This window comes from Pongo abelii, chromosome 2 (assembly GCF_028885655.2).
Source record: "Pongo abelii isolate AG06213 chromosome 2, NHGRI_mPonAbe1-v2.0_pri, whole genome shotgun sequence".
Classification (NCBI taxonomy): Eukaryota; Metazoa; Chordata; class Mammalia; order Primates; family Hominidae; genus Pongo; species Pongo abelii.
Genome location: NC_085928.1, coordinates 207,637,423 through 207,654,841, shown reverse-complemented (window position 1 = coordinate 207,654,841; position 17,419 = coordinate 207,637,423). Strand labels below are relative to the sequence as shown.

Here is a 17,419-nt window from a genome sequence, read left to right as displayed (position 1 = left end):
GACATAAGCATGTACTTTTGTCTTATTTTGGCTATCAAAGTAGATTATTAATCAACTATTATCCTATTGTTAGAGCTGGAGACTATTAATAAGAAAATAACATATTACATTTGTGGCATTTTCAAACACTTAAAAAATAAACTTTAGTGTCCTTAAAAGAACCAAAACAAAACAAAAAACAACAGAGGCACAAGGAAGCTTTTAGAGGTGATAGATAGGTTTGTTACTTTGATTATGGCAGTGGCTTCATAGGTGTATGCCTATGTGCAAACTCATCAAATTGTATACATTAAATATGTGCAGTTTTTTATATCAGTTCTACCTCAGTAAAGTTGTTTTTAAACTAGAATAAAATTGAATTAAAAATAACGTTAGATTTTCATGACTTTGACACTTTTGATGACTGCAGCCAGTTACTTTGTAATGTATCACTCAATTTGGGTTTGTCTGATGTTTAATGATTAGATTCAAGTTATATATCTTTGGTAGAAATCTCCTGGAAGTATTGTACTCTCGTTACATTTTATCACATGATATATGATTTTGATTTTTCCCGTTACTGGTGATGTTAACGTTGATCACTTGATTCAGATATTGTCTGCAGATTTCTCCACTGTCAATTAGTGCTTTGAAAGGAGACACTTTTGTATGAGTATATCCCATTCATCCACTGGAATGGACGTTTCACTTGGCAACAGGAAGTTTTAATATTTCATTAATATTTCTTGAATGAATTACTCTATTACTATGATGGCTGCCAAATGATGATTTTATAATTCCATCATTACATTATTAGTTAGCATTTTGTTGTAAGGAAGTGCTCTTATCTTCATTTATTTATTGATTGATGTATTTATTTATTATCAGTATGGGCTCCCAGATTCCTGTTTTATTCAGTGGATGTTATGCCATTGTTATCATTGAGTTACAGATTGTTCCCAGTCTGGCCAGTGGCAGCCCTTCGAGCCAACTTCTGTGTCGTTTATCACCCTCTTTGAGTACTTCCCTTATTTTCTAGCACAGCAAGATGTCTGCACTCATCTTGTACTTGCTGAGCTCTAGCACTGGAGTCAGCCATTTCTTCAAAGACCCGTGGTTTGGTTTGGTTTGGTTTGGTTTTGTGTTGTGTTGTGGTTTTTTCCCCCTCCGAGACGGAGTTTCGCTCTTATTGCCCAGGCTGGAGTGGAATGGCGTGATCTTGGCTCACTGCAACCTCTGCCTTCTGGGTTCAAAGCGATTCTCTTGGCTCAGCCTCCCAAGTAGCTGAGATTACAGGTGCCCGCCACCATGTCCAGCTAATTTTTTGTATTTTTAGTAGAGACGGAGTTTCATCATGTTCGCCAGGCTGGTCTCAAACTCCTGACTTCAGATGATCCGCCCACCTCCGCCTCCCAAAGTGTTGGGATTACAGGCATGAGCCTCTGTGCCCGGCCATGTTGTGTTGTTTTAAATTGCAGAATGAGTATTTAGAAATCAAGATTTGGATGCCAGATGTATTCGTGCTGTTGAGCTGTTAGCTGCTTCCAGGTCCTCATAGTTAGCAGACCTATGCACATATATACACACACATTTATGTCTATATTTATTTTTGTATTTATCTATATATATTGAAAACTGTTTATACCAATACCTCTAATTTTAGTGTAACACCATAGGTCTCATGCTAATTTTCTATCTTTCCATATTTATAACTCCCTTTTCTGATGCGAGGAAACTTGCTGTCAATATCCTTCATGTATTTATTTATTGGATCAGAATGCCCTGTATATAAGCAATCTCCTGTCATTATTGCTGCCCTAGTTGGACGCCCTTCTCACTCTGCTCAGGCTCCAAAAGATCCCATTTAGTCCACTGACAGCACAAAACCTTATGCCAGACTACAGCTACTGCCTCATAGATTCTATCTGTCTTGCTTGGGTTCCAACCACACACATCAGGCTGCCGCCACTGCTTTGTCCGTGTGGACACCCTCCTCACCATACTGAGGCTCCAGCACCCTTTGCCAGGCTATTGCCTCCCTTCCACTCCCAGCCCACAGATGCTTTCCTCACTCTGCGTGAGCTTCAGCAACATGCACTTTCCTATTCAAGAGGTCATCTGCACCAAGGTCGTGATGATACTCTACCATATCATCCTCTAGAAGCCTTATATTGTTTACTTCTCTCAATTATGTCAGCAAACCAGCTGAAATTAATCTTATGTATAGTTTAAGGGTAGGAATCAGTATTCATTTGATTTTTCCATGTGTATATCCACTTGATCCAAGCACAGTTCTTACAAAACCACCACACTTTTCTTATACATTCATAAATCAGAAGTCAGAACCTATGGGTTTTCAAACATTCTTAGAAGGCCATGTAAATATTACAGTGAATATCAGTTACGATTGTTATTAGTTTTGAGCTCATAATATGGAATTCAGAATTTTTTTCTCCAGGAACAATATGTAAATGGTGATTGGAGTCCCAAGCTAAACCCACGGAGACTTTATTCATAATAAACTTTTTTATTGTGTTAAAGTATACATCAAGTTTACCATTTTAGCCATTTTTCAGTGTACGATTCAGTGGCATTAAGTACATTCACAGTGTTGTGCAAGTATCATCACTCTCCATCTTCAGAACTTTTCATTATCCCAGACTGGGAACGTTGAAAAGAAAGAGAAAACACAAAGTCCAATGCTTCAAAAATCTCTTTCTACAGGAAATAATAAATCCAGGTAACAGGAGTCCAAAGTGTGAAATACATTTTCAGTTTGTTTTCTAGAGAATGACACTTAAAGATCATAATAATTGTTTTTCTGTTAATATTCACAATGGATCTCCCATCATTCCCCTTGCATTTATATTAAGAACGCCCCTGTGTATTCCTTGTCAACAACTGGAAAAGTATAATTCAGAATAAAGAAGCAGAGATAGAGAAAGGCACTCATGATCCCACCCCAGAGATTAATTTTTCAGACATTTCTTTCCATTTTTTACATGAGTTTCATCTTCCCTTTTTTCTTAATGTTTTATCATAAGCAATGTCCCATATAATGTATAAACTGTTCTTACTGATAATTTTAAATTTCTGTATGATAATCAATCTTTTCTTTCTTTTTTTTTTTTTGAGATAGTCTTGCTCTGTTGCCCAGGCTGGAGTGCAGTGGCGTGATCTCGCTGCCCACTGCAACTTCACCTCCCAGGTTCAAGCAGTTCTCCTGCCTCACCCTCCTGAGTAGCTGGGACTACAGGCATGCACCACCGCACCCAGCTAATCTTTGTATTTTTTTCTTTTTTTTTTAGTAGAGATGGGGTTTTGCCATGTTGACCAGGCTGGTCTCGAACTCCTAACCTCAGGTGATCTGCCTGCTGCGTCCTCTCAAAGTGCTAGGATTACAGGCGTGAGCCACCATGCCCAGCCTCAATCTCATATAGTTTTCATTTTTTACTTTTTTACTTAACAATTCTGACACCTTTGGGTATTTCGAATATTCCACAATTTACCAAATAGAAGCAATGTTCAAAAGAATACCTTAAAATCTTAGAACATCTTATGAGAATACCTTAAAACATTGGCTTTTAAAATTATTTCCTTAGGGTAGATTTCTAGAATTATTAAGTCAAAGAGTTTAGACTTTTTTTGGGGGGGGGGGTCAACAGAGTCTCACTCTGTTGCCCAGGCTGGAGTGCAATAGCGCAATCTAGGCTGACCGCAACCTCTGCCTCCCAGGGTCTAGCAATTCTCCTGTCTCAGCCTCCCAAGTAGCTGGGATTACGTGCATGGGCCACCATGCCCGGCTAATTTTTGTATTTTTTTTTTTAGTAGAGATGGAGTTTTACCATGTTGGCCAGGCTGGTCTTGAACTCTTGACCTCGCGATCCACCCGCCTCGGCCTCCCAAAGTGCTGAGATTACAGGTGTGAGCCACGGTGCCTGGCCAAGTTTAGACATTTTTAAAGCTCTAGATATTTACTGCCAAATTACTTTTCCTAAAGTTTATATGAATTTGTATATCCAACAGCAGTGTGAGAGGACCGGTTTTCATGCATTTTTAAAAGCTTTTTTGGAATATTTTTATTGGTAAAATATGTATAACTTACTAGCCTTTTAAGTGGAATCATGCAATATTTATTCTTTTGTGTCTGGCTAATTTCACTTAATGTTTTAAAGGCTCATCCATCTTCTAGCATGATTAAGAATTTTATTCCTAGGGCCGGGCGCGGTGGCTCACACCTGTAATCTCAACACTTTGGAAGGCCGAGTTGGGTGGATCACAAGGTCAGGAGTTCAAGACCAGCCTGGCCAAGATAGTAAAACCCTGTCTCTACTAAAAATACAAAAAAAAAATAGCTGAGCATGGTGGCAGGTGCCTGTAATCCCAGCTACTTGGGAGGCTGAGGCAGAGAATTGCTTGAACCCAGGAGGTGGACGTTACAGTGAGCTGAGATTGCACCACTGCACTCCAGCCTGGGCAACAGAGCGAGACTCCGTCTCAAAAAAAAAAAAAAAAAAATCATTCGTTTTTAAGGCTGAATAGTACCCATTGTGTGTGTATTATCACGTGTTGTTTATCCGTTCGTCTCCTGATAGACGTGGTTTCTTTCCGCCTTTTGACTATTGTGTGTGATGCTGCATTGAACATTGGCGTACAAGTGTCCGAGTCCTTGTTCTCACTTTTGGGGATATGCCTGCCCAGTGCATATTTTTACCTACCCAATTGCTAGATCAGATGCTGATTCTATGGTTGGTTTTTAAGAAACCACTACAATTTTCCACAGAAGCTGTACCATTTTACATTTCCCACCAGCATTGTACCAGAGTTCTAGTTTCTTCACATCCTTGCCACCACTTGTTACTTTGTTTTTTATTTTGTTTTAGTTAGAAACTTCCCTTGTAGTGATGAAGTAATCTCTCATTATAGCTTTTATTTGTATTACCCTAATGACTAATGATGTTGAGCATCTTTTCATGTGCTAATTGGCCACTTGTATATCTTCTTTGCAGAAATTATTCAAGCTCTTCACACATTCGTTAATTGGGTTGTTTTTCTTTGTGTTGTTGAGTTGTAAGAGTCTTTAAATGTTCTGGATATTAAACCCTTATCAGGTGTATGATTTGCAAATATCTTCTCCCATTGTGTAGGCTGTCTTTTCACTTGCTTGGTAATGCCCTTTGGTGCACAAAAGGTTTTAATTCTGTTAGAGTCTAATTGATTTTTTTCTTTCATCATTTATGATTTCTAAGATTCCGTTACCAAATCCAAGGTCACAAAGATTAACCCTGTGTTCTCTTGTAAGAGTTTTATGTTTTCAAATCTCATATTTAGGTTTTTAATCTATTTTGAGTTAATCTTTATATATAATGTGAGATGGGGGTCTATAGACCTTCATCTTTTGCATGTGGATATCCAGTTGTCTCAGCACCATTGTTGAAGAGACTCCATACATTGTTAATAAATCTTAATTTGACTAATTTGATAGGCAAAAAAGATCATTGCCATTTTATTTTGTATTTATGAATGAAGATAAGCCCTTTTTTTAGTCTGGCAATTTGTTCTTCCTGTTTTAAGGCCTGTTAAGGCAGGCTGTCCTCATCTACTTGATTTTAGTGTTTTTCTTACATATATAAGATATTTTATTTATATAGCAAATGGGTCTTATTACTAAACAACTTTCCTGTGTTCCAGTTTCATCCTTTTAAAAATAACAAGCCAGATAAACATTAAACTTCTTAGTTTAATTTATACCAGGTTCTCCCTACGTTGTTTTTTCATTTTTGCCAGATATGTCTGGCATGTAATAGACAGTCAATGTTAGTTGAATTAATTACAGGCATGTTGAGGCGAGTTATTACTGTTCTTGATAATAGAAGTTAGTATCACGGATTTGTAAACTCTCTTTGCCTGATTGGGCTAATAAAATTACTTTTAGTTTTCTGAAGGCATAGAGGAAAGCAGTGAAATGTATTCTGAGTGCTAGAAAAAATATTTTTCAGTCTGTCTATGAAGCAAGTGTCTTATCTCCCAGAGAAGGAAGGAATATTGTAAATGATCATCTTTTATTATTATGATTTAAGCATCTAAAGAGTAGTCACTCATTTTAATTACAGAATCATTAAAATTATTATTGGGGGTATAACTTTCTAAAACAATTTCTAGAGAATATTTTCTCATATTAGTGTAATGTATTAATATTTTTCCTGTTGCATAGTTATTTCTGAAAACTGTAATTTATCTTTATGGCACAGCTTTTTGTTGTGTGTTTCCCTTTTATTTTGGTGTTTTTCCTGATTTTTTGTCATTGATGATTTTTAGCCAACAGAAGCTGTTCTTCCCTGTCCTCCCACTGCCCCTGTGATCCCTGCCCTGCCCGTCCCTGCTGAGAGCACTGTCATCCTACCCGCCATACCGCAGGTTTTTATTGGTTTCCTTTTTCTTTATAAAAATTTCATTTGCTTTTAATGTTTCATTTGTGTTCTTTTTTAAAACTGAGCTGTTTTTTGTAATTTGGTAATTTACTTTGGGCTTCAGTTAGTAGTTTGAGGGATTTAAACATTTGGGATTTAATATAAGTGGAGTCAAGATTTGCCATTTTATTAGGTTGTCTGTGAAATGGGACACGATGAACTTCATAATATTGAACCTTAGATTTGTTTTCATGCCTTTGTACTTAGAAATCTGCTTAAAACAGTTTTTAAACATTTTTACTTTAGAAAACTTTATTCTTCTAAAGTTAGTAAAAATCATTGTACTCCTGATCTTGTACCAATGTGTCATTTTATTTAACGCTTTGTTTCCCGTTATGTATTTATCTTCTTTGGAAATATTCATTCTTATGTTATTTGATTAGATAACACTTCACATTTATTAGGTAAAAATAATAGCCAACATATCTGGAGTATATGGGAATGCTCTGTGCTGTCTTCACAACTTTTCTGTGAATCTGTTGTAAAATTTTACTTTTAAAAAATTATGTGTAACAGTTTAAAAATAATAGCCAAATGTGAGAGAGTCTAATCATTTTTAGTTTTTTAAAGCTTTACTACTTCCAAGGGGTGGCTTGAGACATTAACTGCCCTTCCAACAGTTATCCAAAGTCAAAACAATGCTAGTAGTATTAAAGATGATAATAAAGATCTTCGGTGTGAAAGATCATGATCTCATTTAAAGTGTAAATAAATGAACCCATAGATTTTTTTTGCCATTATTGATCTGTAGCCTAAAATCTGGGTAAACATATGTTTGCTGTGTAAACAGTTTCAAAATAAGCTCCATTGGGGAAAAAATGAGATATCAACTGTGATTATTCACATCTCAGCGCCCTTCCCCTCTCCTAAAAACTGAAGTCAGTAGGAACATCCATACAACCAAGGATTCTAGGGGAAATTACAATGTTACAATGACTTCAGCCTTACTGTAATAAGACTGAATTGTAATCATTGTAATAATACTACTACTATATAATTTTTGATTATGAAAATAGTTAAAAATTAAGTCATAAAACCAACAATGAATAGATGAATCCAAATGGATATTCTCTCTATATTGCAGGGAAAAAATTGAATTTATAAATAAAATATAATTATGAGCAAACAGTTTAAGGGTTATTATAGCATCGTAATAATGTAACATCTTTCCAAATATATAGTTTATTAGTACAGTTTGTTTTTTTTTTTTAAATAGAATTGAAAGTTTATTTTACTCTTCTTACTTCAGTCAATTTTTTGGTGTTAAAATAGTTTTCTGGAATCCTTTGAGAATTTGTACCAGTCTCTTTATATTCATTTGGGAGCCTGTCTTTTCCTATTCAGAATTCTCTCATTTATTTACTCCAAGCAACCCTAACTTAGCATCCCACTACATTTGAAAATTGTTGAGATCTTGCATAGTCTTATAAAAATACACATTTTAAAGTCAGAATGACCTGGGGTTGGAATTCCAGTCCTACCACTTAACCTATGTAACTACACACTTTACTTAACCACAGTGAACTTCCATTTACTCATCTGTAACACTGGAGATAGACAGGAGTACTAACTTGAGGTGTTTTACAGTGACTGAGAGGATGCTTAATGCATGGCAAGTACTGGCACATAATCTTAGCTGTTCATATTTTTAGTGTTATCTCATATTTCTCTGAGACAGCAAACTAAGGAACAAGTTTTGTTTTGTTTTTATAAATGAGGATATTTATTGGGGATACACACAAAAAAGACCTGTTTATTCTGCATGGCTTCACTTTAGGTTTAAATACACTACAGAAGTTGATGAAAGATAGCTTCACCATTTTTGTTGTGTTATGCGAGAAGCCAATGAGTGTACCTCATTTTCCAGAATAAGTGTGTTCCTAATTAGTCAAGTGTAATATGTACGTTATAAAATTAAAATAATGGACTAAAATATCCATCCCCAAGTAAAATTTAAAATCCATGCTAACATATAACCCAATTTCAACATATTAAGTGAATATGTATTCTTAAAAGATCCACTACTTTACATTTAGATGCGTTAGGATGTATTAGAAATAAAAACAGAAGAAAAGATTTAGAATTTAGTCTGTCTTTGTCACTCAAGTTACCCTCTCTGAGTTTTATACCCCCTTCATCTATTAAAATGGGGGGTAACGCCAACCTGACTCCTTTAAAATGAGTTTGAGAGTCAGGCAAATTAGAAAGATACATAGATGATAACTTTTTAAAAAGCATATAGTCTTTCATGATTTGTAGAACACTTTTATACTTTTCAGAGTACTTTCACATTGATCATATTGTTTGTACTTTATGAAAGTCCTCTACAAATCAGAATTATGCTTATTATACAGAGTGGCACAGATAAAGATAATATTTAATGGCTGCTTAATATTGCAGAAAGAATGTGGACTTTATAGTCATACCTGACTCCACCACTTCCTGGCTTCACCTGTTTCTACATGTGTGATGGTTTGGAAATTACTCAACTTCTGAGAGCCTCAGTTTCTCCACATAGAAACTGAGTACAGAGTAGGTGACAGTTACTAGTTCTTCTTACTGGGAATGTAAACACATAATCGCTGTGATACCAGCCTATTAAATCCAGAAGCCTATTTGCACCCTAGAGTAAATACTCTGCTTTAAAACTAGATGTTTTAAACCTTTATTTCTATCAGTTCTGAAAAGCTATCATGTAATTAAAGTATTGTTGAAAATGCTTTAAGAGCTGATTTTTTGTGCATGGTCTTTTTTGATATTTGAATATGTACTTTGAAGATGAATAGAACGTTGTCTCTGTCCTCTGGGAGCCTACTAGGTGTTTGTGCAAGAGACAAGTTTAACAAATAGCTCCCGCATAATGTGAGAGTAATTACATTAGAGGTATGTCCAGAACAGAGCATCATATTGCCTCTGGGCCTTTTTTTTTTTTTTTTTTTTTTTTAATGGAGTTTTGCTCTTGTTGCCCAGGCTGGAGTGCAATGGCGCGATCTTGGCTCGCCACAGCCTCCACCTCCCGGGTTCAAGTGATTCTCCTGCCTGAGCCTCCCAAGTAGCTGGGATTACAAGCATGTGCCACAACGCCTGGCTAATTTTTTTTTTTTTTTTTTTTTTTTAAGTAGAGACGAGGTTTCTCCATGTTGGTCAGACTGGTCTCAAACTCCTGACTTCAGGTAATCCGCCTGCCTCAGCCTCCCAAAGTGCTGGGATTACAGGCATGAGCCACTGCATCCCGCCAGTTGTAGAATTTTATATTTCCACCAGAGTGCACAAGGATTCCAATTTCTTCACATCCTCACCAACACTTTTTATTTTCTGTTTTCTTAATAGTAGCCAGGCTAATGGGTGTGAGGTGACATCTCATTGTAGTTTTGATTTGCATTTCTATAATGATTAGTGACACATCTTTTCATGTGCTTATTGTCCATTTGTGTGTCTTCTTTGGGAAAATGTCTGTATGAGTTCCTTGACCATTTTTTAATTAGGGTGTTTGGTTTTATTGTCGAGTTTTAGGAGTTCTCTGTGTATTCTGGGTCTCATGTCTTGTCAGAGATATGACTTACCTATTTTTTCTTTTTTTGCCTGTACCTTTGTGTCATATCCAAGAAATCATTGACAATTCCAATGTCTCGCTTTTAGCCTGTGTTTTCTTCTAACAGTTTTATAGTTTTAGGTTTTACATTTAGATCATGATCCATTGTAGGTTGATAATTGTATATGGCATTTATTTCTGGATTCTCTTTTATTCCCTTCTGTATGTCTGTCTGCATGCCAGTACCAGACTGTTTCTGTTACTGTAACTTTGTAGTAAGTTTTGGAATCAGGAAGTGTTAGCCCGCCACCTTTGTTTTTCTTTTTCCTTATCATTTTGGCTTTCAGGGTACCGTGAAATTCTATGTGACTTTTAGGATGGGTTATTCTATTTCTTTGAAAACCCTACTGGGATTTTGATAGGAATTGCATTAAGTCTGTAGATTGCTTTGGGTAATATTGACATTTTTGCAATAGTAAGTCTTCCAATCTGTGACCACAGATCCCTTCCCATTTATTTATGTCTTCTTAATTTCTTTCATACATGTTTTATAGTTTTCATTGTACAAGCTTTTTACCTTCTTGATGAAGTTAATTCTTCATTTAGGAGGCTCAGTGTTCTGAAAATTTGTTCTTTTCGATGCTATAATAAACAGAATTGTTTTCTTAATTTCCATTTTAGATTGTTCAATGTTAGAAGAAATACAACTGATTTTTGTGTATTGACTTTGTATCCTGCTACTTTGCTTAATTGGTTTAATAATTCCAACAGTTTTTGTGTAGAATCTTTAGGGTGTTTTACATATAAGATCATATCATTTGTGAACAAGTAATTTTGCTTCTTTCTTTCTAATTTGGATGTCTTTTATTTCTTTTTCTTGCCTAATTGCTTTGACTACAACTTCAACTATTCAGCTAGTGGTCATGTTGAGTACAAGTGGTGAAAGCAGACATACTTGCCTTCTTCCTTATCTTAGATGAAAAGCTTTCAGTCTTTCACCACTGAGTATGATGTTCACTGTGTGTGTTTTGTATATGGTTTTTCTTAGGTTGACATAGTTTCCTTCTATTCCCATGTGCACTTGAGAAGAATGTGTGTTCTGTTATTGTTAGAGTTCTGTGTCTCTTTGGTATATTGTGTTTGTTCATCTCCTCTGTTTCCTTACTTATCATATGTCTGGTTGTTCTGCCCATTATGGAGAATGTGGTATTGAAGTCTCCAGCTATTACTGTAGAACCATTTCTTTCTTCAATTCTGTCTCATTTTTGCTACTTACATTTTGATGGTCTGCTATTAGGTGTGTTAATTTTTGCAATTGTTACATTCCTATATTGAACCTTTTATTAATGTATAATACCTTCGTTTTGTCTCGTAACCTTTTTTTTATTTAAAGTCTATTTTGTCTGTTACGAGTACAGCCACTCCTGCTTTCCTTTGATTACTGTTGCATGAAATATCCCTTTCTGTCCTTCAGTTTCACCATATTTGTATCTTTGGGTCTACAGTGAGTCTCTTATATACAGCTTGTGGTTGGAACATTTTAAAATTTTTATTCTGCCAATTTCTGTCTTTTGATTGAAGAGTTTATTTACATTTAGAGTAATTATTGGTAAGGAAAGACTTCTGTCATTTTGCTATTTGTTTTCTTTATACATATGCCTTGTAGCTTTTTTGTTCCTCATTTCCTGCATTACTGTCTTCTTTGGTCTTTGATTAATTTTTTGTAGTGAAACATTTAACTTTCTTGTTTCCTTTATGTCTATTCTTTAGTTATATTTTGTGTGGTTACCATGGGAATTACATTTAACATCCTAGACACTTCTAATCTCAATTTGTACAAGCTTAACTGCAATAATATACAAAACCTCTGCCCCTTTAACTGCTGTGTCCCAACCCCTTTCAGTTGTTGATGTCACAGAATTACATCTTCATATATTGTATGCCCAAAAACAGAAACTAGTAATTTTTAATGCATTCGTTTCTTAAATTATGTAGGAGACAAAATATGAAGTTACAAATCAAAGTTATAATGTTAGCTTTTAAACTAATAATTGATTTTCGTTATTTACCAATATTGACTTTGTTTATTAATATTAGGCTTATTTATTTATTTGTTTATAGGCAGGGTCTCATTCTGTAGCCCAGGCTGGAGTGCAGTGGTGCCATCACAGCTCACTGCAGCCTCAACCTCTTGGGCCCAATTGATTCTCCCGCCTCAGTCTCCTGAACAGCCATGACTACAGGCATGTGCCTACCACACCTGGTTAATTTTTGTTGTTGTTGCTGTTTTGTTTTGTTTGTAGGGATGAGGTTTCACCATGTTCCACAGGCTGGTCTTGAACTCCTGGGCTCAAGCCATCTCTGCCTGCCTCAGCCACCTAAAGTGCTGGGATTACAGGTGTGAGCCACCATGCCTGGCTAGGCTAAGTTTTTGGGTTTTTTTTAGTTTGAAAATGTAATAGTCTCTTCAATCATGTGGAAAACCAAAAGTGGATTTATACAACCATTGTTACAATATTACTAACTAGTGTTTATTATTACCTATGTATTTACCTTTACTGAGATCTTTATTTCTTCATATGACTTTGAGTTACTGTCTAGTTTTCTTTCATTTCAACCTGAACTGCTACCTTTAGCACATCTTTCAGGGCAGTTCTAGTGATAACAAACTCCCTCAGCTTTTGTTCATCAGGGAACATCTTAATTTCCCCCTTACTTTTGAGGGACTGTCTTGCTGGATATAGGATTCTTAGTTGACAGGTTTGGGTTTTTTTAGTCTTATTTTAGCACTGAGTATTTCCACCCACTGCCATATGACCTCCAGAGTGTCTGATGTGAAGTCTGCTGATAATCTCATTGAGGATTTGTTGTATGTGACAAGTCACTTCTCTTGTTGCTTTCAAAAATCTCCCTTTGTTTTTGGCCTTTGACAGTTCTAGTATAATGTGTCTCAGTGTGAGTCTGTTGGATTTCGTTACTTGTTTATTGAGCTTCTTGGATGTTTATATTCATGTGTTTCATGAAATCTGAGAAGTTTTGGCTATTACTTCTTCAAATATTTTTTCCACTCTTTTACCTGTCATTTCTCATGCAATTCCCACAATGCATTAGTTGGTCTGCTTGATGATGTCTCACGGGTCCCTTAGGGTCTGTTCACTTTTCTTGAATCTCTTTTATTTCTGTTCTTCAGACTCAGTACTTTCCCTTGTCCTATCTCATGTTCACTACTTTTTTTACCTGCTCAGATATGCTTTTGAATCCCTCCAGTGAATTTTCTGTTATTGTACTTCTCAGTTCCTGAATTTTATAATTTTTATTTCTCTTTATTGATATTTCCGTTTTGTTCATACAGCATTTTCTTGCTTTTGTTCACACCTTTTAATTATTTTTTTTTTCTTGAGACAGAGTCTGGCTCTGTCACCCAGGCTGGAGTGCAGTGATGCCATCTCGGCTCACTGCAAGCCCCGCCTCCCGGGTTCACGCCATTCTCCTACCTCAGCCTCCCGAGTAGCTGGGACTACAGGCGCCCGCCGCCACGCCCGGCTAATTTTTTGTATTTTTAGTAGAGACGGGGTTTCACTGTGTTAGCCAGGCTGGTCTCGATCTCCTGACCTAGTGATCCACCCACCTCAGTCTCCCAAAGTGCTGGGTTTACAGGTGTAAGCCACTGTGCCCGGCCATCTTTTAATTCTTTAAGAAAGTCTTTAGTAGATTTGTTATCAGGTTTTTGTGGGTTTTTTTGGTTTTTTGGTTTTTTGGTTTTTTGTTTGTTTGTTTGTTTTTGACAGAGTCTTGCTCTGTTGCCCAGGCTAGAGTACAGTGGTACAGTCTCAGCTCATTGCAACCTCCACCTCCTGGGTTCAAGTGATTCTTCTGCCTCAGCCTTCCAAGTAGCTGGGATTATAGGCACCTGCCACCACACCCAGCTAATTTTTTTGTTTTTAGTAGAGACAGGGTTTCACGATGTTGGCCAGGCTGGTCTCAAACTCCTGACCTTGTGATTTGCCCGCCTCAGCCTCCCAAAATGCTGGGATTACAGGTGTAAGCCACCACACCTGGCCTTATTTTTCTTTTAAGGAACAGTTTATATTGATTTATATTTGTTTTTTGAATAAGCCACTTATTCTTGTTTATTTAAACAGCACACTTGAATTTAATAATTTGGTAACTCTGAAAATCAGATTCTCCTTCTTCTCCAGGGTTTTCTTTTTTTGTTGTTATTGTTTTTCTGATTATTGTAGGATATCAAAAGTCAGCCTCAGGTGTAAACGTAGGGTCTTCTTAGATATTTTCTGAGCCTATGCCTTCCCCTAGGCATGCACAGTGACTTTCTAATTTCTTCCATACATGTGGTTGGTTTTTAATGTCCTAGTCTTCAACGTCTGGCTCCCAAAAGGGGAAAAAGAAAATTGAATTGGTGTGTAGGAAGGGGGGGCCTCCAGCTCTTTAAATCTCCTGGAAGTCAGTTCAGCCTGGGAGGTTGGGGTGGGGTTTGCAACAATGAGGAGGAGGTGGAACAGCAGTATCCAGGGCCTGTTTGCACCTTTGTGATGAGAAGCAGCATTTAGAGCACAGATCTCCGGTATTTGGAGAACGTAATTTTCTCTGCCCACCGTGGCTTGTGCAAGCAGTACACAGTTGACTGAGGGGTAGAGTATGGGTAGCTGCTACTGTGCTAAACCTGCAAGTCACTGAAATTAACTACAATTTACTGTCCAAGCCTTCACCTGGAAGTTGCAAGCCTTCAATAGACTCCAAGTTCCAAAATATCTACATCAGACAGATGCTGCCACTAAAATTGTTTTCAAGGTGGAGAAACAGATTTGTGGTGCTTCCTACTCTACCTTCTTTCCAGAATCCACCCCATTTGTTTTTACAATCATTTTAACCTGCAGTGATCACCTCAGTCATAGCACTTAACTTTGAATGCAGTGTGTCTCAAATTAGGATCTAAGAGGTAGTCTCTGGAGTTTGTGAGTTCTGCATTGGAAAAGCGCTTGTAAAGCACCTGTTTATAATTGAGTAGAGGAGAAAGAAACATTAGACAAATAACATAATGAAACTTTCATCAATGCTGAGAAGGAGAAATACAATGCAGATTGTAAAAGTGCATTTTCTAAACTATTTTGACCTATTTTAAAATAATTGGATCTTAGAATGTATTTTAACACGATTTTTAAAAATGTAATATTGCCCTCTGAAACTTTGTAAGGCTGCTTCAGTCTGTTACAGCAGCAATCACTACAAGATCCTTTGTTGATGAAATAGAATGGTAAAATTTGGGTGAGCCATGTGCCCAGCCAATAAACTTGACGTGTTTTTTTTGTTTGTTTTTTTTTTTGTTTTTTTTTGAGACAGAGTCTCGCTCTGTCGCCCAGGCTGGAGTGCAGTGGCACTGTCTCGGCTCACTGCAAGCTCCGCCTCCCAGGTTCACGCCATTCTCCTGCCTCAGCCTCCTGAGTAGCTGGGACTACAGGCGCCCGCCATGACGCCCGGCTAATTTTTTTTGTATTTTTAGTAGAGACAGGGTTTCACCGTGTTAGCCAGGATGGTCTCGATCTCCTGACCTCGTGATCTGCCCTCCTCGGCCTCCCAGAGTGCTGGGATTACAGGCGTGAGCCACCGCTCCCGGCCTAAACTTGACTTTTAAAAAGTCCTACCCTGGGCGACAGAGCAAGACTCCGTCTCAAAAAATAAAAAATAAAAAAAGACTTTGGGATCCTTAACCAAGACAGCGAGTAGTAGAACAGGTAACATGGAAAATCAAACAACTACAGCTAAAAGACTTGGAAAGAGTCTACGTGAAATTATTTCAAATGAAGAAAAACCCTTCATTGCACCTTGCTTCAAGTGACCCTGTAATCTCAGACCTGGTTCTAGGTCTCTCTGTACCTCCCTCTGCCACTCAGTGACATTTGAGAATAGGTAAGTTACAATTATTATTGAAATTCATTTTCTCCATCTGTGAAAAGATAGCAACACCTGTCTTTACCCAGAGGGACTGTGTGAGTCTCTAGAGAAGTAATATAAAAGAAAATATGTTGTAAATCATAGGAAGCTATAGAAATACTTATTCTATTACTAAAATTTATATACCATTGTGTATAGTTCCAACCTGGACAGCAATGAAGCCCTATAATTCACTTAGAGATTGGGGGTAGAGGCAGTAAAATGGCAAGGATATTCCAGAAGGAGGAACTAAAAAGACCCTAAATAATTTGACCCAAGCATCGGTAATAAGGCTTAAGAAACATAATTTTGCTCACCCATGTTGGCCAGACTGGTTTTGAACTCCTGGTTTCAAGTGATCCACCAGCCTTGGCCTCCCAAAGTGCTAGGATTACAGGCATGAGCCACCGCGCTTGGCTGAATGCCAGTATCTTAACAGCAACCCTGACCCAGAGTATTTCACAACTACTTTAGCTATTAACCTCTTTAAAACTGAGTACTTGGCTCAAAGTGATTTTTTGGTTTACTTTTTATTATGCAAAATTTCAAAAATACTCAAATGTAGAAAGAATAGTACAATGAACTCTATGTATACCCATCACCAGCTACAGCAATCAACTTGTGTACTTCTATTTGATTAATCACCCCTCCTACTCCCAACCTTCCATTGTTTTATTTTGAAGTAAATATAACACCTTATATCATTTTGTTCATATATATTTCAATATTAGCAAGACTTTCTAAATGAATAGAATCGAAAGGTAACTTCTATAAAATGATGATGAGTTGGTACTGATAAACAGCTAAAATAATAATTATGGTATAAATTAGATTTTGATAAAAACCAACTTTTTCCACTGCATGTTTGGTAAAAAATCGGCAGAGGGACCAAAAGGCTTTCTTGCCATAGTGTTTTTAAAATGTAATTTCTTTTGTAACTTTAAATATCCTATTCTTTCTTGCCCTTTTCTTCTGTAATTGCTTAAGCAGAATAAAGTGAAGTTGTATTATTAATTTTTTTAGCAACATAAAATATTATCAGTTTGAGTAATCTCAATATGCCATTGGGAAATAAGTAATTTGAAATATTCATAAAATCTCAAATGTCTGTCAGTTGGGTAGCTTTGCTTAAATAGCAATTTTATAAGTACAATTTTTATTTGTTAAGTGGACTTTCACCGAATTATTCAAAGGTAGACTATTATTTAATGGTGGGACTAAACATAAAGTATTATATTTAATTTTATGTTTATATATAATGAAGTATTAGCTACTCACTTTTAACTTACTGCTTGATGTAGCCCAAATGCTTACTGTTTAATTTTTTAACCATGAAACTAGGTTGTCTTTAAGCATTTAGTGATATCATTTAGATGCAGTACTGTGCTGAAAATAATGTATTTGAATTTTGAATATTCACCTTTATTAAAAGCCTATACATTTGGAAGAAAATGGTTATTTTGTGTTATAATGTTATTTTACACAGCTT

The 17,419-nt window shown here is 36.5% G+C and overlaps 1 protein-coding gene across 10 annotated transcripts in view; it reads left to right on the top strand.

Moving 5' to 3' along the window:
* Window positions 1–17,419, top strand: part of DLG1 (discs large MAGUK scaffold protein 1) — a 271,361-nt gene that overhangs the window by 139,823 nt on the left and 114,119 nt on the right. For 7 of the 10 annotated variants that reach the window (XM_024241211.3, XM_054551071.2, XM_024241207.3 and 4 more), the window contains one exon: window positions 6,298–6,396. The exons of the other annotated variants lie outside the window; for them this stretch is intronic. In XM_024241211.3, the coding sequence (XP_024096979.1) occupies window positions 6,298–6,396 (99 nt within the window). The remainder of the gene's footprint in view (window positions 1–6,297; window positions 6,397–17,419) is intronic. 10 annotated transcript variants of the gene reach the window in all.